This window comes from Micromesistius poutassou (assembly GCF_964030765.1).
Source record: "Micromesistius poutassou genome assembly, chromosome: 19".
NCBI lineage: Eukaryota > Metazoa > Chordata > Actinopteri > Gadiformes > Gadidae > Micromesistius > Micromesistius poutassou.
This window is the reverse complement of record NC_140289.1, coordinates 11,232,049-11,256,449: the sequence shown is the minus strand read 5'-3', so window position 1 is coordinate 11,256,449 and position 24,401 is coordinate 11,232,049. Positions and strand designations below refer to the sequence as shown.

Here is a 24,401-nt window from a genome sequence, read left to right as displayed (position 1 = left end):
CCAAATGTGCCAAAATAAACCACCTGTTTAGAGGACAGACACAAGTTGCAGCCGGTAGAGAGAGGTGGCTCTAATGATTAATTTGCAACATAAATCATTTAGCTGTTTGTGCTATGTTTGCAATGCCAACCTGAGCATGCAAGCTTAAACCAATTCAACATTATTCTAGTTCATTTTGTTAAGCGATATGACAAATGACAAATATAATTTGTGAAAATTAAGATGTAAACTCCAGCACGATCTGTGTAAGTTAGCCTAAGCAATAACCCCTTCTTTTTTTTGTAGCATCAGAAGATATAATTAGTCCGACGCTGAAGAGGGAAGACTGGACAACATATTTCATGTAAAATATAAAAGACAGAACAAACGTGATAGATAGTCATTTATATAAAATATTAAATATTTTGTAGCCTCAGAGCAGCAGTCCAGCCTGTTTGATACTGCATGGTGAACCCGATAGACATGAAGAAGACAGGATTGAGGGGACAGGTAGAGAGGATTAAAAAAAATATTACAATTATTTGATATAAGATAATCCACACATAGAACTGACATGATGCATTGAAATTATCCCAAATATGTAATGGATTAACATTGTATTTTAGATATATATATATATATATATATATAATTGATAGTTAAACTAACAGATCCTTGAGGTGGACTTTTTTTTCATTTGGCAAATGGTCCAAAATGGGATAGTACGAGTTTTGTGCTGTTCATTTACTATGCAAATTCCATCACTGAAAAAAGTGGGCCGGTATGGGCCCACACACACACACACACACACACACACACACACACACACACACACACACACACACACACACACACACACACACACACACACACACACACACACACACACACACACACACACACACACACCTAATTTGTAGTCGTATTAGAAAAATCCATCAATCACTAATTTGGTGAAACATATAATAATAGTTCATACATTCTTTATTGAAATGCAAAATTAATCCCATTCATGAATAAATCATAGAAGATTGGACATTTCACTCTATACATACAGTACATACATAAGGTATACATCCATACATACAGTATATACATATATTACAGACCAGGAACCAGAGGACCAATCACACGCAGTTGGTTTTCAACACATAATTGTCGGTCCTGAAGTGGTCCAAACCTCAGTTCTTCCACCGGATTTGCTGAGAAAAAATGAAACAGTCAAGACATCATCAGCCCCTGGTCTGATCGCCTGTGAATACAGAGATTGTGTGGTGTGTGTAGAGTGTGTAGCGTGTCGTAGCGTTTCTTACAGAGTTGCTGAGCACGTCCGCTATCTTCTTGTGTTCCGCGGAGCTCCTGTCAAACTTCCTTTGGTATCCTAGCAACTGCTGCCGGTCCTTTGCATCTCGGTACGTCTGATAGGACGAGACACGCATCAATCACAGCCATACAGATGCTGAGTTCAAAGTGATACTACAGAGTGTGTATGATGCGCGCCTCACGTTGATGATGACGTCATGGCATTTGAACTTGTGGGCCATGTTGATCTTGAGCTCCACGTCCTCCAGCAGGTTGACGTACACCTCCAACACCTGGAGATCAGGAGGAGAAGTACTTCAACTCACCTGTCACTCAGAAACCATCCCTCACGCTCTCTGAGAGTACCATCGCCCAGACTGCAAAATCATAACCACACAAACTAGAAGCAACACAACCCCTGCTTGCCAGAAAGCGGCAATACCTGGAAATTAGAGTTCTTATTTGACAGGTGTGTTGTTATTACCTGTACAGGTGTGTTGTTATTACCGGCACAGGTGTGATGTTATTACCTGCACAGGTGTGTTGTTATTACCGGCACAGGTGTGTTGTTATTACCTGGACAGGTGTGTTGTTATTACCTGGACAGGTGTGTTGTTATTACCTGGACAGGTGTGTTGTTATTATATGCACAGGTGTGATGTTATTACCTGAACAGGTGTGTTGTTGTTACCTGAACAGGTGCGTTGTTCTTGTGGAGGATGTCCAGCACTCTCTGGAAGGCGACAGGGGACTTCTTCTTGGTGAAGCCGAGCCAGTTCCTGGTGGTGAACAAGGAGTCCACGTCCGTCCACGCCTTCAGCTTAGCCCGGGCTGCCAGGGCGGTCAGGAAATACTGCTTCTCAGCCAACTGGAAGACACACAGATGGCAGGACATTATAACAGTAGAAAACTAGAATATATATATATATATATAATTATTATTTTTTCTCACACACACACACACACACACACACACACACACACACACACACACACACACACACACACACACACACACACACACACACACACACACACACACACACACACACACACACAAACCTTGAAGGTTCTGCGAATGTTGGCAGGACTACTGTAGGTTCCCTGGAAGAGACAGACAGGCCTCATAGTTAGACATGGTCCCCCTAACAATATTATCCAGAATGATTTACATTACGGTGGAGCTCTGCTGAAGGGACAGCAGAGGGTTAAGGTAAGGGTAGAGGGTTTAAGGTAAGGATGAGGTTTAGGAGGTAATGGTTAGAGTAAGGGTTAGGTTAGGGTACCCTCTGTAGTGGTAGCAGTAGTGGAGGGTGGGGATGAGGGGTTAGGGATTAGGGTAAAGGGGTTAGGGGTCAGGGTGATGGGGGGGGGGGGGGGGGGTAGGGGTCAGGGTAAAGGGGGCTAGGGTACCTCTGGTTCGCTGTAGTGGTAGAAGCAGGAGTAGTAGAGCGTGGTGACGAGGGGCATGTTGAGGAGGGAAGACTTCCTGGGGAACCTCTTGAAGATGTCCGACTGGCCGGTCCTCTCCACCTGCTTATCGTTCTCCTAGGTCACCCGGGGGACGGTCAGAGAGGCTCGACGATGGTCACGGATTCACGGTGAATGCATCACACATCAGCGGTGGGTCATCATTGCGCGTGTTCACATCCACACCGTAGTCCGAGCTAGGCTTCAAACTTCAAACTTAAACCCGGACGCTAGCTTCTTCTCACCACTTTCACTCATAGAAGATGACGTCGCTAACTTAAACTGTGATTTCTTTGCAGTGTACAAAGGAGCGGTGAGTGAAGGCGCTCTGTTGTGGAGTGCCTAGAATGGCAGGGTGACACACAGCTGGAGCATTTCCAGTGGAAGTGTGGGGTGGAGAGCAGAGCTCACCTCTATGATGATCTGTCTCTCCAGGAGAGTGTAGTGGTCCTGGACGTGGACCGCGTCTTCTGGAGAGAAGGGCAGGCTGTGGACAGACAGAGACAAGACACGCTTATTTATGTGGTACCCTTCATACATACATGCCACTGGGAGCTGCCCAGTACCACCACAGTCACAGACTGGTGGACAATGGGAGCAATATGGCAAACATTCAGTTCTCTCTCCCATGCTTGGATTTCTAACAACTACACGTGGATCTGGCTACATTATCAGCAGTCACCACCGCCCATTTCCAGATGCATGTTCCAAGCTGACCTGCCGGCCTCGTTTGACCACAAGCATATTTTCACAGAAACAGGAACGACTTATTGATTCTTGGAAAGATAAAATCCAGATGCAAATCTGTTTTAAGTGTCGGGTATAAAAGTCTGGGCAGTGTCGGGTATAAAAGTAATTCCCAGGGTATTAAGAAATACAGAAGCTTAAATTTATTTATTAAAGATAAATACCATCAAAAATACAGAAGCTCAAAGTAAGGTCTTTGCTGTTATTCATACTGAAACAGTTATTCATACGCCAACACTTTCCTTCGCAGACTGAGGGCACCCGCACTGACACATTTCAAAACTGAAAGTGACATTATAGCCGGAAAGAGATGCTCTGGTGGTGCATTCAAAGAAACGTACATCCAGCTCCACCGCTCCCCATACGCAGAGTATGCAAAGCGCGTAGGGCCCCAAGTACCTGGGGGGCCCCCAAGTACCGGGGGGCCCCCCTGAATTACGAACAGGTCCACCGTTGTCATTTTGCATCGGAGGCGGAGCACCCTTTATCAGCGCAGTCCTCCCCCCCGCCAACAACCAGCGGACGTACAATTCACACCCCCTCCTCCCCCCCCCCCCGCCAACAACCAGCGGACGTACAATTCACACCCCCTCCTCCCCCCCCCCCCGCCAACAACCAGCGGACGTACAATTCACACCCCCTCCCCCCCCCCCCCCCCCGCCAACAACCAGCGGACGTACAATTCACACCCCCTCCCCCCCCGCCAACAACCAGCGGACGTACAATTCACACCCCCTCCCCCCCGCCAACAATCTGCACGTAGGGCCCCCAAAAGCTTAGCAACGGCTCTCCGTAAATATAGATTTTTATGTAAAAAATATATTATATATATATTTAAACAGATATAACAGATATTCACACTCTGAATTAGACGAGAAACAGCATTTTAGGCCAGATAATCTTAGCCTACCACAAGCATACAATGATTCCTATCACCAGCAGCTCAGCTTTTACGTTTTTTGTTTATGATTGTAAAAAAGTCTTAAAAATGTAAACGCTGCATTAATCATAGCAGAGGTAGAGCAACGTACCTAAGGCAGGTCTTGAGGAAGTCTCTCCGCTTGTTTTCATCAGAGATGGTCAGGTGATGTTTATACTGCAGCAGCTACACACCACGAGACACGCACACACACACACACCCATTACCCATCATGCACCAGGACACCACCTACCAACACCTCTCACATATTTTTAATATAAAGTGTAAAAGTAAAAAAAATGTCATCCAATAGTACAGGATGATTCTAACAACAGGTTTAGAGGAAACAGTTACCATGGAGACAGAAGATAACAGTAGTAACAGGAGATTGTAGGTATTAGAAAGTTTTACAGTAGCAACGATAGAGTAGAGGTAGTATTACAGTATTAACACTATGGGTAGTATAAAGGTTGACCATATTATATTAATGACAGTAGAGGTAGTATAACAGAAGTAAGAGTAAAATTAGACGTAGTAAAAAGATCGTGTTACATTACATACCGCCTCATCCTCAGTCCGGCCCAAAGCCCTGTAGGAGAGAAACAGGAACAGGTGGTGCTTTGAGATACAAGAATATAGATAGAATATAATAAAAATATATAACATAACACTTCCTATTGTTACTTTCTTAACAACCCGACACTGCAGCAGCTACACATAATTTTTTATACATATAAATATATATATATATATTATAATTAATAATCACTAATAATGCCAGACAATAAACTAATACAATTAGTAGTATTAAACACAATAATGAAGATGCTAAGATGTCAGGGTTAGGGTTAAGGTTTGGGTTAAGGTATGAGGAGGTTAGGGTTGAGGCCCGGTTTTGGGTGATGGGTTGACCTCTGACCTGAAGAGGTCCAGTAGGACCTTCTGGTCGCCGCTCTCCTTTAGGTAGTGGATGTAGTGCCGCAGGGCTGTCTCCCTGGCAACCAGCTCTCGGAACAGAACCTCTACACAGGGGAACAGGGCAGATGAGAAGACCAGCAGCTCTGTGTAGTTAACAGAGTGGACACTAGGACCTGGGCGGTGAACCTTCTGATCCAGTACACTGCATTAACAATTCAGTGAAGGAATTGAACAAATTGTGTGGTAACACTGGAGGACACATACCTTTACACAAAGATCTCTTCAAATAGATTAATATCTGAAATGGAGAGAACATTTTGAGTTATTCAAATCAAAACGAGGAGGATGATGATGATGATGATGATGATGATGATGATGAGGAAGACCTACAGCTGTGATGATGTTCCCGTCGTGCCCATCGACAGCCTTGTCCAATAGGAGCATCTTGTCCTGCAGCGACTGGAACCGTTCCAGAGAAACCACCTGCACAACTCACACAACCAGGCACAATCAACACTAAACTGGGTGGCTGGCACCTGCTGCCTGCATGTTAGACACCCCCTATGTTGTTTTCACGATACACAGCCAAGCGCGGCTGGGATTTCCATTTCCATTACAACCGGGTTTTTCCACTCGAAGGTGTGTCCATCCTCGAACTGATGACTCGTTACTCTTGAGTCGATGACACAACCACACTGACACTTTCATCACTCATCCAGTTTTATATCTATATCCCTACAATTTGAGAGACAAATTGTCTTGCTTTGAACAGCCACCAGGGCTGATCAGCGCAGCCCAGTTGGAAGCAGAGCGCGGTCAATTTGGCCAACCTCAGAGAAGGTCAATCTCGCGTACGGTACAGTACAGCACACTTCAACTGGTAGTGGTAACGCAAAAAAAAACTTCCGCTTCCACACGTCCACTTCTGCTTCAGCCACCACTGCATACACGCACGCAGGCTGTACAGTGCAGTCTTAATTCTTAAATCTGTAGAGGTTTTCCTACCTTTCCCTGTTGCATTTTCAGTACGGTCTCTTCGGGTGACCAGTTACTGATGTAGTCCTGCCAAGGGTACGAATAAAATCACTTTTAGTGGAACTACTTTGAAGTCCACCATTCTTCATGACCATGCCCAGAGGATACTAACCTTGTATTCACATTTTGGTTTCCGTAGCTCTGGTGCGTAATGTCTGGCAGGCGTGTCGCTGAACGCTGCAGAATCACAAATCCTCCGAGGTTAGTTAGTAGAACCCTCTAGAATCTGGTCTTTAGAAGCTTCTGCACCAGCACATTGACTGAGCTGGAAGGATACCCGGAATCTGCCTTGCAATAAAGCCTTTAACCAATCTTGACTATTTTAGTGTGTCAGATAAAAAGATGCATGATAGATTCGTAGACATTCCTCTCTTCAATGGCGATGTTGACTCTCTTCCCTCTCATGGTCACGAAGCCCATGAAAACATATTTAAAGACAGATGATCTACTCACAATCAGCAGAGGACAGGATGCCGCCTACTTTGGTCTTAACTGAAGAGCAGAGAGAGAGAGAGAAATATTTGATTCAGTCTGATGTTGTGAAGGACAAAGAAAATAGTGAGGAACAAGATGAGAGAGTCTGGCCTTTAGATAATCTACTGGATTAGGGTGAGGGTATCAGTACTGTACCTTTAAAGGGCCTACTTGGTAAGGGGTAAGGGTATGAGTACTGTACCTTTAAAGAGGGAGCTGAGGGAATACACAGAGTTATTCTTGGGTAGGGAAGGCGAAGCACTGATCTTGGGGAAGCCTAGCTCTCTGCTGTCCCCTGCTGGCCGAAGTTTGGACGCTGTTTCTTTCACGGACCAGGAGATACCTGGAGATCACAGGAGCAGAAACATGGCTGGTCAGTGTCCACTCATTCACCTGTTGCCTATATAGTGCACTACAGGGCGTCAGCATTGTGCAGTCATTTCAGTGACCATCTATCTAGATCTAGTTCTATCGACAGAACCACTCCTAAATGGCTTATAGTCTGGAACCTCTCGCTTCATTTCAATTTCCAAGGGGGCGACCAATAAAAACAACAAAAAGTGTGACCCATCAGCGGCAGCCATCTCAATAATTAATGCAAATTCCTTAATGGCGCTCCCATTGGGAACCACCTCTGTACAGTCATCATATCTCATATTAGATATACGGTTGTGATAAGCCCAACCCGGGCCACTACTGGATGTCTGTCTGGCGGGAGGGAGGCCATACTCATATGCCATGGCAAATAAAACATGAACATGAGCAACATTTCGACCCTATTGGGTCTTCTTCAGGCAAATGGCCGTTGGCCGAAATGGCCGAAACGTTGCTGTGAATTTTTCATTAAATTAATATGGGAGCTTAATCAGTGCTGCGGACATTACATTTCTTTCACTCTATATAACTTTATTTGTCCTGCACCTGGCCAGAAGGTGGGATGTGCACACAGCTACTTTTTTGTACTTTGAGATTCTTCTGGTTCCCAGGCTATGTTCGCTATTTAGTTCACTACATAATACCCAAAATGCACAGTAAAATATTTGTCTGCCTACACTTTTCTCCCAACTATATCATTTCCACAATGAGCAGTTTGTCATTGTCATCAGATTCATCGAGCCGACATGGTTGCCACTTACAGCTTCCTCATGCCAATGAGCGTCACAGGGGGACATGAAACACATGTCTGCTTGTGAATGAAACCAATACACATCAGACAGATCGCTATCCCATGCAAAATGTGTTTCCAAATTCCCCCTACACTTGTTCCTTAAATAGTGTACTATATAGTGTTCACTGTAGGGAATAGGAATGAGGGAAATAGCAAACGACTTTATCACATTTCAGCTTCCCCACTAATTAGAAACATGTGAAGGCTTCTTCTTACTTCCGACCGGCTCTCCGCTCCAGCTGACCTTCTCCACGTCATCGTCATCATCGTCTTCATCCACCAGGGCGGAGATGCTGTTCACAGCCTTTTTGGACTCTTTGAGCTGCCGTCACAAAACAATGAAATGTCAGTGGTTTCCAGCTTATTGTATGAGTGTGTAAATTCGGTGACTGGCAGGTTTCATAATTGCCTACCCGTGTAAAATCGTCATCCTCGTCGTCGAAGATGAAAGCTTGTGCAAACTTGCTGCTGTTCCAGTAATCATCTTCGTCTGCTTTGGCCCTCGACATCTGAAATGAAGACAGCAGCCTTCTGCTTGTTCATGTTACAGTTCAACCTGGTCGGCATGTACATCTACACGCATGTCTTTGGCTAAACAGAGAGTGCGTGTGTAGTGTATGTATTCTCTACTATGAGTAAAACCTCGCACACAGGGGAACACACACCCCAAGTACATGAGTCGGTGTGTGTCTTTGACAGGGACAAGTCAACATGTCAGATTGCTAACACGGATATGGTACAGGAACTATCTTGTATCTTGCAGATAATCGAATATAAGTTGGTCCTACGAGACTCGTACGATGAAAACTGAATTTGCTGAACGTTGAATGTCTGTAGATAATGTCAATAACATGATGACATATGGAGGAGAATGAAGAAGAATCAAGATCCAGCAGTTTACCTTTTGCAGCTTCAGATGGCGCAGTGCATTCTGGGAGATGTAGTCGTCACGGCGTTGCTGCACTACGATGACGGGAAGTCAAGAGGGACAACTTTGCCATAAACTAGACCCGCACTTTTACCATAGGCTGAAAGGATAAGATAACAACGTAACAGGCATAAATTAAATAAAAACATAAAATCAATCCATGCTGAAAAGGCATATAACTTTCTGGCCTTTATGTTTGAAGGGTTAAACTGCTGTATTTCCTTTTGAGGTTTTTTTTTAATAGTTATTGTACATCACAGGGGGGGGGGGGGGGCAAGGGGGGGCAGCTGTCGGCGCCGGTGACGCGCGCAGTGCTGCCGGTGACGCGCAGTGCTGCAGGCCAGACGAGGCGAGGGGTTCAGATATATAAATGACGCGCTGTCGATAAATGGAATAACTCATCTTTTTGTCAACATACTTTCCCCATTGAAAGAACCTTTTAATACCGTCGCGCAGAGGCTACGGATAATTATAAGGATTATTGTAGGTCTATTATTATAGGACGACCCTGCCTTACTGGAAACAATTCCTGTACACTGTTCCAAAGAAGTGTTGGGATAATTGTTTCTATTTATTTTTTTCATTTTTTTTGCCAGTGATTTTTTTGAACCAGTGAAACTTTGGTGCGGCCATGGCCAAGTGGGGAGAAGGAGACCCCCGCTGGATAGTGGAGGAGAGGTCCGACGCGACCAACGTCAATAACTGGCATTGGTGAGTGGAAAAATAAAAGCGGTGGGAAGGAATACTTGAGTCTACGTTCACATCGTAAAGAATAAAACCTAACGCAACAATTATAGTCTATCATCTGCTGGAAGGCGCTCCGTGGTTTGGTGGGTTCGGTGGCAACGGCCAGACGTCTGACTAGAGGCATCCAGTAGCCTACCTACTGAATATACTGATTAGATGGCTGTATTGCAAACTTTATTAAGTTGTGTCTAGTTCTTAAGAGCCGTTAGCTGAATGTGTTGTGTGTAGCCTTGCTTATCGAAGCCGGCTGGTGGTCGTAGTAGAACAGAAGGATCCAGAAGGTTATTTTAGGAGCGCAGCTTGGTAAGCACATGCGGAGATATTTATATCCGAGTTTGTGGGGTCCAACTCTGCCCGCTGTGTTTGCGCGCGCGCGCGTGTGTGCATTGTGTGCATGCGTATATTGTAGACCAATGTGTGTGTGTGTGTGTGTGTGTGTGTGTGTGTGTGTGTGTGTGTGTGTGTGTGTGTGTGTGTGTGTGTGTGTGTGTGTGTGTGTGTGTGTGTGTGTGTGTGTGTGTGTGTGTGCACGCGTATGTAGACCTGTGTGCGTGTGTGTGTGTTATGTGCTTGTGTGTATATATGTTACATGTGTTTGTATGTGTATGTATTTGTGTGTGTATATATTATGTTTTTGGTACGTATAAATGTATGTTCTATGTATTTGTATGTATATTCTATGTATTTGTATGTATATCAGTATATGCATAGTGCGAAATACGGGGGGGTTTGGGGGGGTCGGACCCCCCCGATTAACCCCTTGAGACCCCCTGAAAGACTCAAAAGCAAAACCTGGGGGGGGTCTCAATCTTGTAAAAAAAAAAATAAAAAAAAATGATATAATAATTTTATTGTCACTAATGATGTGTTTATAGGCTAGTGACAATGCCCCCTAAATTCTGAGATACCCCTACCGGAGGTAGAACTAAACCCAACAATGTTTTTTCTCATCTCTAAGGTCTCCCATACATGAAAGTGATTCTTGGCTAAAATATTTTTACTGCTAAGATTGTGAAATTGACAGATATTGTTATATACCTCCAAACAAAAAAAGGCCTAAAATATAGCCTGTCCGTATGGGAGTTAAGACATATAAACTAATGCAGAATGATAACACAAGCTCTGAGAGCTTTGAGACTTGGCAAGTTTGTAGCCAGGGAGTCACTTCACCTACTGGAAAAACCTGGATGTGAATATCTTGATGTATGAAGTAGATGGAGACCTATAAACACATACCTAAAATAAGCGGACAGTGAAAAAAATGATTTCTATGCAGAATGTTATCATTTACTTTGTAGTTGCTTTGCCAGGCATTATCATAGGAACACATAAGATGGCTTGTTGGAAAGGTGGGATTGTGCTGAATCCAGCAATACCAAACATGTATATATGGTAAGAACAATGAAGATGGTATCTCACTCAATGTATGAGGTGTCCGGATGAAAGAAGATGAAAATGAAAGAAAATGAAACCAGTCCAATTCCCAATATCAGTGGTCAGAGGAATTTTGATAAATTCAATAATACTGCAAATTAACTTACATGAGGTAAGTGCTGCTGTATATTATAATACATTTAATGATTATATTTTTAATATGGCACATTGTATTATATAGTTCATACGGAAAGAAAGATCCAATTGAATCAGGTTATAATTGAAAGGAACACCTATATCAAAATATTTACATCCACTTGAATTTCTTTGTAGTCAAGTAATTACTGAATAATGGGAAATAATGTTGGCAGCTTTGGTCTCTCCAGACCAGAAGTGGGCAGTAGAACCCACTACCCCCTTGATGTGACCTTTGATGTGACCTTTGATGTGGTTGAATTAGAAATAGAAGACCTTTGACCAATGATGAAGCTAGCTACATCATTGTCTTCATGGATATTTTCCTAAACTGACAGGTAAATCATTGCATTACAATCATTACATTTCATGTCAAAAGGCTGACCTAGAATCATACAAGTAGTTAAATAGCCTAGCTAAGAAAGTGCTTAGCCCTCTGAATTAGCACCATTCTTTCTGCTAGCAACAAAACTGTAGAGTGAATTATATTATTATGTTATGTTATGTTTTTATTATGTTTATGTTTATATTATGTTATTATATTATTATGTTATTATATTATTTTAGGGCTGAACGATTTATCGTTTTCTGATCGAAATTGAGATTTCAGACAACGCGATCTCGTGATCGCCAAAGCCGCGGTTTCTTCCGTGTTCCTGACTGACCCGAGATCTGTTGTCAACTATTTATACCGGCACTTGAGAAATCACCACAAGCATTTGCACGACGAGTGCATGACGAAAAAGTCCGGTGAAAAGTCTCCCCCCGTCAACAATTCCGACCGCGGACCCTGTTATAATGTAATGTCCCCAATTAATGTAAAGCAATTGGCCCGCCGGCATATCGCATTTCAGCGTTAACGCGTTGACGCGCGTCTTGGCGCGGTAACCCTGGCGCGTCAACTCCCCCCCCCCTTGAGTTTGACACCCCTTGTTTACAGAATAGATGTGCAATATCTACCAGAAAAATCGCAATTAGATCTTTTCCTGAAATCGTTCAGCCCTAGAGTGAATGAAAAGAAAAATTCTAATTCTAAAATGTATATTATTTTCCCTTTTTCCTAGTCTGTTGAATTATGGAGGTTATGGAGGATGTCTTACAGACATTGGATCCAAATCTTTGTATCATTTGTGGGAATCATTTTGAAAAGGGCAAGAAAAAAGATCCCTATGTCCAAAACCCCACAGTAGAAGGCCTCCAACGCATACTTACTCTTGCTCAGCAGAGAGATGATGATGTCCATAAAAACCTTGCTCCATATAGAGATGACATACTTTCAGCCAAAATTAAAGTGTCATATCATGTATCATGTAGAGCAAACTACTGCAAGAAAAAAAACAGTGAGCAGCAAGTTGCAGATGTTGAGAGTGAGAGCACATCTGTGCCAAGAAGGCTGAGTAGGTCTGATACAGCATCATTTAACATACGGAGAGATTGTTTCATTTGTGAGAAGGCCAGCACTAGACCAGAACCTCTGACAGCCATTTCAACTGGTACAGGCACGAGCACCAGAGAAAAGGTCCTTCATGCAGCTTCTGAAAGGCTTGATGAAGATGTACATCTTCGGATTCTTTCATGCCCAGATCTCTTTGCATATGATGCTAAATACCATAAAAAGTGTCTTGCACACTACATCTCTGAACGAAATATAGTAGCTGCCAGACGAAGAAAAGAATCTGAAAAGAAGCAGACAAATGTCTATGACAAAGCCTTTATCAAGCTAACTGAAGAAATTGATAAAACAGTGTTGTCCAAGGATATGAAAGTTCAAACTCTCAACTATTTGACTGATAGCTACGATGACATACTAATGAGCATTTCTGAGGAAGATGTGTCCACGGTCCAACACAAGAAATACAGATCCTGGAAACTAAAGGGAAAGCTGATGCAGCATTACAAAGACAGGCTGGTATTTGTTCCACGTCCAGGAAAGTCAGATCTGGTGTGTTCGGAGACTATGACTGTAGGTTGTGCACTGAGGGAAGCTGCTCTACTCAGAGAAAAGACTGAAGAACATACAGAAGACTATGAGACAACACTTCCAGAGACAAGTCAGAGTCTTTCTGAAACTCAATTATTACACAGGGCTGCAGACATATTGAGGAAAAGCATGGAGCAGGTAGAGCATGACAGTAAATCATATGTCAGCAGTGATCGTCTATCACGTTGTCAATGCAGCAAGTATGTACCAAACACCCTGTATGATTTTGTGAACTGGTGTGTAGATTCACGTGCCCACAGAGGTTACCAAACATGTGATGATGACCCAGCTTCGAAGGACAATCTGTGTGTGATAGCAATCTGTCATGATCTCATTGGGCAGAGCCGTCACATCCATACGCCAATCACACTGGGACTCGCCATTTTGATTCATCATGAGTTTGGTAGTAAGACACTCATCGATGAGCTCAGTGCAATGGGGCACTGTGTTTCCTATACAGAGGTTAGGCATTTCCTCACATCTGTGGCAGCAGACCAGATATCAAGGACAGAAAGAGGTGTCTACATCCCAACAGGCCTCACTGGAGTCGCTGAACATGGAATTGTTGATGCAGCCATCGACAACTTTGACCAAAATGAAGATACCCTGGATGGGAAGCATACAACTCATGCTATGGCTTCTGTTGTGTTCCGAAGAGGCCAAGTCTCCACAGCAGATACATGCCTAGCACGGGTTCCAGAGAGGTCCCTCACCACCTTAAACACATTCGACCTGAATGGAGATACACTTCACAGGTACTTATTTTTGACATTGACATTTTTTTTAAATCTATTTTTATGTTTTAATGTTATGGTATCCACTTATTCACATGCACTGCTAAAAAGATAATGGGTGGATGAAATGTTTAATAGTGAAGTGAATGTATGCTGTGAAGTTTTAAAGTGATATAATATTCAATGCATATGATCACAAGATTATCCTCTCATTTCAATTGACAGATACATCAAATCAACAAAGCGACCAGAACCACCTGAACTTCCTGAGTTACTAAACACAAACACAACAGTCTCTAAAGCAGCTGAAGACAGAGATCTGGTATGGAAGCTGTCCCGAAATGTAATTGAGAATCAGCAGCATGTCCCTTCATGGTCTGCATTCAATGCCTTCACGTCAGACACTGCTTGTTCAGTAGCCAGTGTACTCTACATGCCCTTCATAAGAGAATCACCCTCAGAATTGTCCACCATCTATACATCTTTGATAAGACTTGTACAGCTTGCTGCAGACCTGGGACAGGACCATATTCTTGTGACTGCAGACCTTGCTATTTATAGTAAAGCACAACAGATAATGTGGAGCAAACCACTTCCTTTACAAGGAAAGATCACAATGAGACTGGGAGGTATGCATATCACGATGGCTTACCTGGCAAGCATCGGAAAGCTGTATGGCGATGGTGGACTCTTTGACATACTTACTGAGTCAGATGTGTATGCAGAGGGAACAGCTCGACAGATGCTTCAAGGGAAACAGCTGGCAAGAGGAGTAAGGAGCATAAAGCTAGCCTCTGAGGCTCTGTTCAGGCTCTTCTGGAAAGCTATGCAATCATGGCTTGAAAAACAAGGCCAATGTGCAATGACTGAAGAACAAGAGCAACTCCTACGAGATGTACAGCATGCATTTCATGGTAATGACAAGGCCACTGCTCAACAGTTCATCGGTGAGGTGGAGACTGAACTCCATGAGATTCAGAAGAAAATCCAGAAGTTCACAAATGAGGGAGTTAAGCAATCAGCAACATTTGGATACTGGATAATGTTCCTAAATGGTGCTGATCTGTTGCTACGGATCCTTCGCTCAGAACGCGAAGCTGACTTTCAACTTCACCTGAATTGCATGTGTGAAGTTATGCCTTGGTTCAGAGCTGCTGGAAGGACCAATTATTCCAAGTACATGCCTGTCTATGTTGCAGAAATGAAAGCCCTCGAACATGAACAACCAGAAGCATACACATTCATGCAGCAAGGTGGGTTTGTTGTTCGCCGGTCTGAGCATCGAAGCTTCAACTGTGTGGCATCTGATCAGGCACTGGAGCAAACCATTAATCGTGAAGGCAAGAGTCAGGGTGGAGTTGTTGGTTTTACATTGCGAAAGGGAGCTCTCACAAGATGGCTGATGACAAGACATGTGACCACAGCGTATGTGGATGCCATGAAAGAGCTTTGTGACACTGATGCAAAGGGCCAAAAAGTACACCAGGAGCATGGAGCATCCAGAACGGAAAGAGACGAGAGAGACATACAGAAGATAATGGAAGCTGTGGAGCAGAGACAGAATCCTTTTGATCTTGAAAGCATTCCTGAGGAATTGATCAATATTGCAAGTGGTCAGGTTGCATCTGAGAAGGTTGCAAAAGGGCTCTCAAACTTCCTCCAAGATGGTGCAAAGCAGAATGCCGTCTTTATTGAAGAACGTCTGGCAAAATCAAAAAGAACAAAGAGCTTCTGGGAGCCTGAGAAAAGAAACCACTGTGCAACCTTCAAGGATATGAAAACATCAGTTGGAGTCCAGTCTAGACAGGTTCACATGGACTCAGATGTGCTCTTTCGAAGGTTACTGGCTGTTTCCAAGCAGCGAGAGGTGTCCATGGAAACTGTGATGTCTCACGAACTCGCAGCTGTCCCGCCCTCTTTGTTTTATGATGATGGAAGCATGAGGAAGACAAGTAAAGCTGACCTTGCCAAGAAACTGGAGGCTGTTGTTGAAGAGTCACAGCAGCTGCCAAATGTTGATGTACCATCAGCATACATCATCGATGGCATGGCTCTCATACAGACTCTCCATGATTCAGCCTTTCAAACATTCAACGACCTGGCCGAGTGTGTCTGGAAAAAGATCACAATGTTAATGGGAAAGGAAGGCATCAGCTGTGTTGTTGTAGTGTTTGACAGATATGACCATCAACACTCAGTCAAAGATCTAGAGAGGCAAAGAAGAGGCACCATTCAAACCACACGAACACATATCATCACAGGACAAGCAAGTGTTCCAAACTATAGGAAATACCTTAAGATCAGTGGAAACAAGGCTGCTCTATGTAGCTTTGTGAGTAACTACATCACAAGTACTGGGCCGATGAGACTCTCTTCAGAGAACACAGTTATCTTGGCTGGTGGATTTGATAATGGTGAGGAAGTAAAGAGGGTTAGGAAGTCAGGCATCGACAATTTGACAGAGCTTTACAGTGACCAGGAGGAGGCAGATACAAGACTGGTGTTACATGCAATACACCTTGCAAGGTCACATTCTCGTCTAATAGTCAAATGTGATGACACAGATGTGCTGGTTTTGCTGATCTACTATACAAGCAAAGGAATGTTTGGATCCTCTGCAGTTTTCATGCACTCTGGACATGGCCTGAAGGAAAGATTCATCCCAGTCTGTTCAATCACTCAGAAGCTTGGACCGGTTCTTTGTGATTGTTTGCCTGCATGCCATGCCCTCACAGGTTGCGATACAACAAGCAGCTTATACAGAATTGGGAAGACCACTGCCTTCACAAGACTGAAGTCCCATCTGAGTGAGCTGAAGGAAATGACTAAGTTTGGACTTTCTGGAAGCCTGCAAGAAGCTTTGCCTGTGGCAAGAAAATATGCCCTGCTCCTGTATGGCCAAAAGAAAAGGGTGGATGGACATCTTTGCACCAATCTGGATGAGCTGAGGTACACACTTGCATCTACCACAGATGCATCTGCAGCAAATCTACCTCCAACAGAAGATGCCTTCCAGCAACATGTGTTGAGAGCCTTGTATCAAACAGCAGTGTGGCGTCACAGCCACCTGGCCAGGCCTCATCTCTGGAACCCAGTTGGTAGAGGATGGAAGCTCAGAGAAGATGGGTCCATTGAACCTGTGATGTTCCAGAAGGAACCAGCACCTAAAGAAGTCAGAGACATCACCCATCTGTACTGTAAAGATGGAAAATGCAATGATACCACCAAATGCCAGTGTCTTGCAGTGGGATTGACTTGCACTGAGTTTTGCTCTTGCTCTTTTCCAGACTGTCCAAATGTGACTCATTTTGTCACTGATGATGATGTGGATGAGTGACAATGAAATGTTATAGTTTAAGTAATAGTTTTATTAAAAGGCTCATCAATGCCAAACTGCAATCCTGACTCCTGGTCTCTTGTGTGTGCTATTGCCAGGCCCTAAGCCTTAACTAGACTCACCTAAGATAGGACACTACAGCACATTGCAATGCAATGAGTTCTTTCATTTGGGACAGCTAAAACATCTAATTATGAATGATTGCATGGTTTATTTTATATTATATATATTATATATTTATATTATATTTTTATATTTGGTTGGCTGGATTTAGCGCAACGACATCCTTCCAATAAGCCATTTTATGAGTTTCGAGGACAGTACAAGTAGTCACTGTAAAAGTGTCATCTTTCAATTTCAGTCTTTGTTTCCATATGAACTGTATAGATATATACAGTGTATATACAATGTCCTATATTATTTGTGTCATTATTAAATGTGTAGTATAGAGCAGCACTAACCTCTTACTTAATTTGCAATTTGCAGCTTTGGACTTTTATATCAGAGTTTCATTTTCTTTCATTTTGGACACCTCATACATTGAGTGAGATACCATCTTCATTGTTCTTACCATATATACATGTTTGGTATTGCTGGATTCAGCACAATCCCACCTTTCCAACAAGCCATCTTATGTGTTCCTATGATAATGCCTGGCAAAGCAACTACAAAGTAAATGATAACATTCTGCATAGAAATCATTTTTTTCACTGTCCGCTTATTTTAGGTATGTGTTTATAGGTCTCCATCTACTTCATACATCAAGATATTCACATCCAGGTTTTTCCAGTAGGTGAAGTGACTCCCTGGCTACAAACTTGCCAAGTCTCAAAGCTCTCAGAGCTTGTGTTATCATTCTGCATTAGTTTATATGTCTTAACTCCCATACGGACAGGCTATATTTTAGGCCTTTTTTTGTTTGGAGGTATATAACAATATCTGTCAATTTCACAATCTTAGCAGTAAAAATATTTTAGCCAAGAATCACTTTCATGTATGGGAGACCTTAGAGATGAGAAAAAACATTGTTGGGTTTAGTTCTACCTCCGGTAGGGGTATCTCAAAAACTAAAGCCCTTTCTGACTGTTTGTCACTAGCCTATTTAAGAGATCACCATGTCAAGTATTTATAATTCAAAAATGTTAATAATAATAATTTGTTTAACATTAAGCTGAACCAGTCCTGCGCCTGCGCGTATGCAAATTAGCCATGTGCGAGAGCCCAGAGCAATGACGTAGGCCGTCAATAACAATGGCTAACAAGCGAAAGCAAAATCAAAGTTTATCACTGGCACACTTCGGATTCACATCGAAAAAGGTGGCACTCGGAGATGAGGAGATAGACGATGTAAAGGGGAAAATCAGCTTTGCGCCGGGTGCAAACTAGCAACGACACATGCGTCGGTGTAGAAAGTCAATTGCGCCGGGCGCAAGATAGGGCCCTTCTTCTGTTTGGCGCACATGGCTAATTTGCATACGCGCACAGGACTGTCGGAATGGGAACATGTCGGACTGGCAGCATTACGGGGGCGCGATTACGGGCTGGCGGAGTTACATGTAAAAAACGCGTTCAAGTAAAAATAAATAAGAAAAGCGGAATCAATTTGTGGCGCTCGTTGTTCAATCTGTGGGGCAGCGCCACACATTGGCCTATGTGTGGGAAACACTGCACGGCCATCACACATGTGCTCATTCGGAGCATTGTAAATAATTTATTGTTTCATTGTTGTAGCCAGTTCATTTATGTAGGCTAATAAATGAACCGTCAACAATGCGATCGGGATTTTTGAGGGGGGGGGGGGGGGGGGGGGGAGCGATCAGGATTGTTATTGTTGTTGGATGTGTGGCGTGTGTGTAAGCAGGCAAAAGCGTGTGTCACACGGTGAACCCAGCTCTGCTTCAACTTAAAAAAAAATCGTTCATACTCCGCGTTCGTACCACTAGAGAACGCTCGCGTTTGAGAACCACTGCTATAGGCCTACTGCATAAGAATAATTTAGATCGATATTGCGCAACAATCAGGAGATGGGGACCCCCCCGAATATTGAAGGGTATTTCGCACACTGAGTATATGTATTATTGTGTGTCGGTATATATATGGGTTGATGGCTTCATATGTATGTGTGTGTGTGTGTGTGTGTGTGTGTGTGTTCCCCCCCCCCAGGACGGAGCGCGATGTGACGGGCTGGTCCACAGACAAGCTGACGGAGCTCCTGGTGGGCTGTCGGGTGGAGCGGGACGGGGCCAGCTGTCGGCTGACGGACGTCACCAAGCTGGAGGGAGAGGCCTCCATCAACAACCGCAAAGGGAAACTCATCTTCTTCTACGAGTGGGTGATCAAAGCCTCCTGGATGGGTGAGTCACCTGGTTAAATCAGTCGTCTGGTTAGGTGAGTCACCTGGTTAAGTGAGTCGTCTGGTTAGGTGAGTCACCTGGTTAAGTGAGTCGTCTGGCTAGGTTAGCTACCTGGTTAAGTCTACACCTGCCTTTGAACCCTCTCTACTGGATAGGCCTACAGTTACAGTTACAGGTGCAGTTAGTCATTATTTATCAAAATGCTTTCATCCCAAGCGATCTTTAACAAATGGGGTTGAGAACAATCAAACAAAGTAAAAAAAAAAAAAGAAGTTTATACTGCTGCTTATTCGAGAAAACAAGAGGTAGATAATCACAAATCAGTTCTGTACAGAGACGTGTCATCCGTTAGAATATCCATGGGTCCTCACTTCACTTGCATCTGATTGTAGACATTGTTTAAACTACTAATAAAACCAAACTAATTTAACCTATACTCAAGTCTTATAGAGTGAAAGTGAAACTACATTACGTATTTAATTCGTTTTTTTAAATCAACAACTTAAACAGAAAGGACTGCTATGAATGTTGTTATAGGAGCAGTGTCCGAGCAGGCATCTAACTTGTTTGCCCCCTTGTGTTGCAGGAACTACCGCCATCGGGATCAAGTACAAAGGAACGCTGGAGGTGGCGAACCTCTCTGATGAGAACGACATGGACGACCTGGACGTAAGCTTCCTCACACTGGCCTCCAGTAGCGAGGAACGCTCAAGCACTTAGAGTCACCAGGATACCAGGGGGTTGTAGTTGAGTGGTACCCTGAGTGGGGTTAGCCAGGGGTCTTGTGTACCTGGGGTGGGGTTAGTGAGAGGTCTTAATATGTACCCTGGGTGGGGTTAGTCAGGGGTCTTATGTACACTGGGGGGGTGGGGTTAGTGAGGGTCTGGGTGGGGTTAGTGAGGGTCTATGTACCCTGGGTGGGGTTAGTCAGGGGTCTTATGTACACTGGGGGGGTGGGGTTAGTGAGGGTCTGGGTGGGGTTAGTGAGGGGTCAGATGTCAAGTGCTACATATCCAAAATGTGTAGTTATTACTGCACACTTGATAATTGGCAATTGTATACATTACATATTTTTTATGTAATATCCTTATACAACTGTGTTTTGTCTCTACTGTCTTTTATTGCACCAACATCTCAGAAAAAAGGCCTTACCTGACAGTACATGTGGTTTGTGATTGTGTGTTTGTGATTGTGTGTTTGTGACTGTGTGGTTTGTAACTGTGTTTCTGATTGTGTGTTCTTGACTGTGTTTGTGATTGTGGTTTGTGACTGTGTGGTTTGTGACTGTTTGTGACTGTGTGGTTTGTGATTGTGTGTTTGTGACTGTGGTTTGTGATTGTGTGTTTGTGACTGACTGTGGTTTGTGATTGTGTGTTTGTGACTGTGTGTTTGTGACTGTGGTTTGTGACTGTGGTTTGTGATTGTGTGTTTGTGACTGTGTGTTTGTGATTGTGTGTTTGTGATTGTGTGTTTGTGACTGTGGTTTGTGACTGTGTGTTTTGTGACTGTGTGGTTTGTGATTGTGTGTTTGTGGTTTGTGATTGTGTGTTTGTGACTGTGTGTTTGTGATTGTGTGTTTGTGACTGTGTGGTTTGTGATTGTGTGTTTGTGACTGTGTGGTTTGTGATTGTGTGTTTGTGATTGTGTGTTTGTGACTGCAGATCTCGGTGAGTCTGTGTAAAGACGAACCGGTCACACCTCTCCTCGGGCTGATGAAGAAGGAGGGGGTGGAGAAGGTCCGCAAAGCCCTGGGAGAATACGTGACCCTCCTCAAATCAGGTGAACCTCTAGATAAATACCTAGATGGTTTAGATACAGCCAACGGCATCGAGAACAGCCCAACCCTTTTTGGCCTATGACCGCATTTTTCAGGTCTCAGGTTGGTTTTTATCCAATCGATGTCGAGGTGGCGGTAACCATCATTCCATTCACCAGAAGGTCCGGTGGTGCATGTAGGGATTGATGCTCAGGTCCATCTGGAGTTGTTCCTGAAGGGGCACTAGTATTAGTAGATGGTCTTTGTGTGACCGGTTGGTGTCTGTGCTCCAGCCTTCTCTCAGGGGATGATTCTTCCTACGGCCAGCGGACCCAGCCAGCCTCCACCAGCGCCAACACCCAAGCAGGTCACCACCAGCAGACCCACTCAGGTAGGAGATGATCCGCCTCCTCTCTATTCTAACGGCCTTGATTCTTACTGCCGGAACACAACTTACTGTGTTAAGTCTGAAGGATGCAGGCTACCTACACACAGTGTAGGTAGGGGTTGGGTTTGTGTTTAATAACGGCACTTGCATGTATGGTTTTGATATCACTGGTTCTGAGCACTGTAGTGTGGAGAGGATGTGTCGCAGCAATGAACATATCCGTGTTAACATTCTCAACTAGTTGGTCATACATGAACCGGTGAACGCAGAAGGAAAGATGAACTTGGCCAGAAGTTGGCCTTTTCTAACTATCAGATAAATACTGTCTATGTTGCTCCACAGATCTCCACCAGTGTGCCGGCCAAGGCTGTGCCTAAGGGCCCCCAGCAGGGCAGCAGCAGTACTGCAGGGGTCAGGATCGCCACCAGCAGCTTCAGTCTGCAGGAGACATTCATAACGTCACCTGACGAGCTGTACCGCACCTTCATCAACCAGGAGGTGAGGACATCGCTGCCCTGGTGATTCTGGATAATATTAATAACAATACATGTTTGAATACATGCAGAGCGCATTCAATTATGTACCTGGGCCTGCACACTTTCAGCCATTATATCCTTTAGGCCAGCCGCTGTGCTGGGGTTGTACATCAGAATGCATCATTGGATTTTTTTTTGTTTTTCTTATTCAACTTATATTGAATATACCATAACCTAGGCTAATGAAAACTCGGTTTAGCCAGGTCTTGCATGAGAAACACAACACAACACAACAATGTCTCCGCACAATGACACATAACTTCATGATTAATTACTAATTTACAATTACAATTTTACTGTAAACAGCCTCCACCCTGGTGGGATATTACAATAAGACTTAAGGGCAGGTTAGTCGAGTGGTTCCCAATGTCCAAATTCTACGGGAAGGTATCCTAGAGCCAGACGCCCCCTAACCCCTACCTGCTCCTGAATGACATGCAGCTGAAGTCCCTGTACACCGCTGTAGGTGAAAGCCTCCGCTGAATGACTCAATAAGCAGTGTGATGTGTAGACGAGTCCAGGCCCTAACCCGTGGTCCCGGTCCAGTTTGTGCAGGTCTTCACCCACGCAGCCGCCCAGGTGGACGGGTGTCGAGGAGGAAAGTTCCAGATGTTGGACGGGAACGTGAACGGAGAGTTTTCTGAACTGGTGAGAACCTGAAATATTAACAGCACTGCCCTTAAAGAAGTGCTAGAACTAGTACTCACAACTAGATGGTCCTTCAACAGATTCCAGATGAAAAGATTGTCATGAGGTGGAGATTCAAGACCTGGCCAAGTGGTATGAGATCACACACACACGCACAAACACAAACACACACTCATACGCACACCATTCTCAGCATTCTCACAAGGAATTACATTATTTTCATTGTTGGAGCCTAAAAATAACATTATCATTGCATCATCATCTCATTATGACATTACCGTTATATCATCCCAATATTATTACATTAACCTGATATTGCATAACGTTTCTCATCTCTCGAGTTGTAAGAGGAATATACAGTTTGTAATCACTGTGGTATTATCTTACACACCTGCAACAGAATCCTGTTGTCTGAATCTGAATCTCTCCTGGCTCTGTAGACTGAGTTGTTGTGTTGTGTTGTTTTGTTGTGTTTGTGCAGAGCACTACGCCACCATCACTCTGCGTCTGAAGAGCGCGGGGGACGAGACGGAGCTCAGCATGGACTGTAAGGGCGTCCCCTCTGGGGAGGAGGAGCGGACCAAGGAGGGCTGGAAGAGATACTACTTCAAAGCCATCAAACAGACCTTTGGCTACGGAGCAACACCCTACTGACGATCCTGAGACTCAACAGACACTCTCTTGATGTACTACGGTACTGACACTAGGACACAGACACGGTCTACCAGCACGCTACTGAAACTACAGACCATCTACTGCTGACTGTCTGGACACAATTACACAACACTATATTGACACACTCCTGGAACTCTATTGATAACGGGTACAATAGCACTCTACCTGTAATCTATTGACACTCTATCAACACTATCAGTACTACTGAAAGCAGGGACATTTGGATAAGTAAGTCATATGGTCAGGTTTGGATTTTCTGAGCTTTACTAGTGAAATAGCCCTACTGTCCCACTAGTATGTAACATAATGTACACTAATGAATGTAACCTATGACAAACCCTATCTCACTGTAGGACAATGGTGTTCTTCAATTTAATTTAATAAATGTTTTACATGTCGTGTCTGTACATTGTTCACTGAGAATATTCAAGACTAGGATTATTGTGCTCTTCAAACACCCACAGACACAGGAATGTCAACTGGGAACCATAGATAAGTTCAGTTTGTTTTGGACCAGGACCCACAAGACATTCTGTACAATAAAATAAGCAAAACATTCTGATCGCAGTGTCTAAGAGGTGACATCATTGACGTTTCTCCAGTCGGTCTAGCGGAGCTTTTAGACCCCATTTAGTGGGGCTGACATCACCCACATCCTGGATGTCCCCCATCCTCCCAGTGTGTAGCCTGCGTAATAAACCAGTGCAGATCTAACTAAATGTAGACCTTATTTTGG

The 24,401-nt window shown here is 43.8% G+C and overlaps 2 protein-coding genes across 2 annotated transcripts; one reads left to right on the top strand and one right to left on the bottom strand.

The window, feature by feature from the left end:
* Positions 1–873: 873 nt before the first annotated feature.
* On the bottom strand, positions 874–8,955 carry vipas39 (VPS33B interacting protein, apical-basolateral polarity regulator, spe-39 homolog). Its single transcript, XM_084483713.1, has 19 exons — positions 8,914–8,955; positions 8,426–8,521; positions 8,229–8,334; positions 7,047–7,187; positions 6,824–6,862; positions 6,483–6,547; positions 6,341–6,397; positions 5,726–5,818; positions 5,600–5,633; positions 5,337–5,439; positions 4,979–5,006; positions 4,530–4,603; positions 3,163–3,238; positions 2,695–2,829; positions 2,344–2,385; positions 1,973–2,149; positions 1,485–1,574; positions 1,293–1,397; positions 874–1,181 (listed from the first exon to the last, which is right to left on the bottom strand). Exons 2-19 carry the CDS (start codon positions 8,519–8,521, stop codon positions 1,161–1,163), a joined length of 1,482 nt encoding a protein of 493 aa, XP_084339839.1. The 5' UTR covers positions 8,914–8,955; the 3' UTR covers positions 874–1,160.
* A 316-nt stretch (positions 8,956–9,271) lies between these two features.
* LOC311363563 (activator of 90 kDa heat shock protein ATPase homolog 1-like) lies at positions 9,272–24,064 on the top strand. Its single transcript, XM_084483507.1, has 9 exons — positions 9,272–9,651; positions 19,472–19,662; positions 20,249–20,331; positions 21,324–21,441; positions 21,712–21,809; positions 22,149–22,304; positions 22,889–22,990; positions 23,071–23,122; positions 23,472–24,064. Exons 1-9 carry the CDS (start codon positions 9,572–9,574, stop codon positions 23,642–23,644), a joined length of 1,053 nt encoding a protein of 350 aa, XP_084339633.1. The 5' UTR covers positions 9,272–9,571; the 3' UTR covers positions 23,645–24,064.
* The last annotated feature ends 337 nt before the right edge of the window (positions 24,065–24,401 follow it).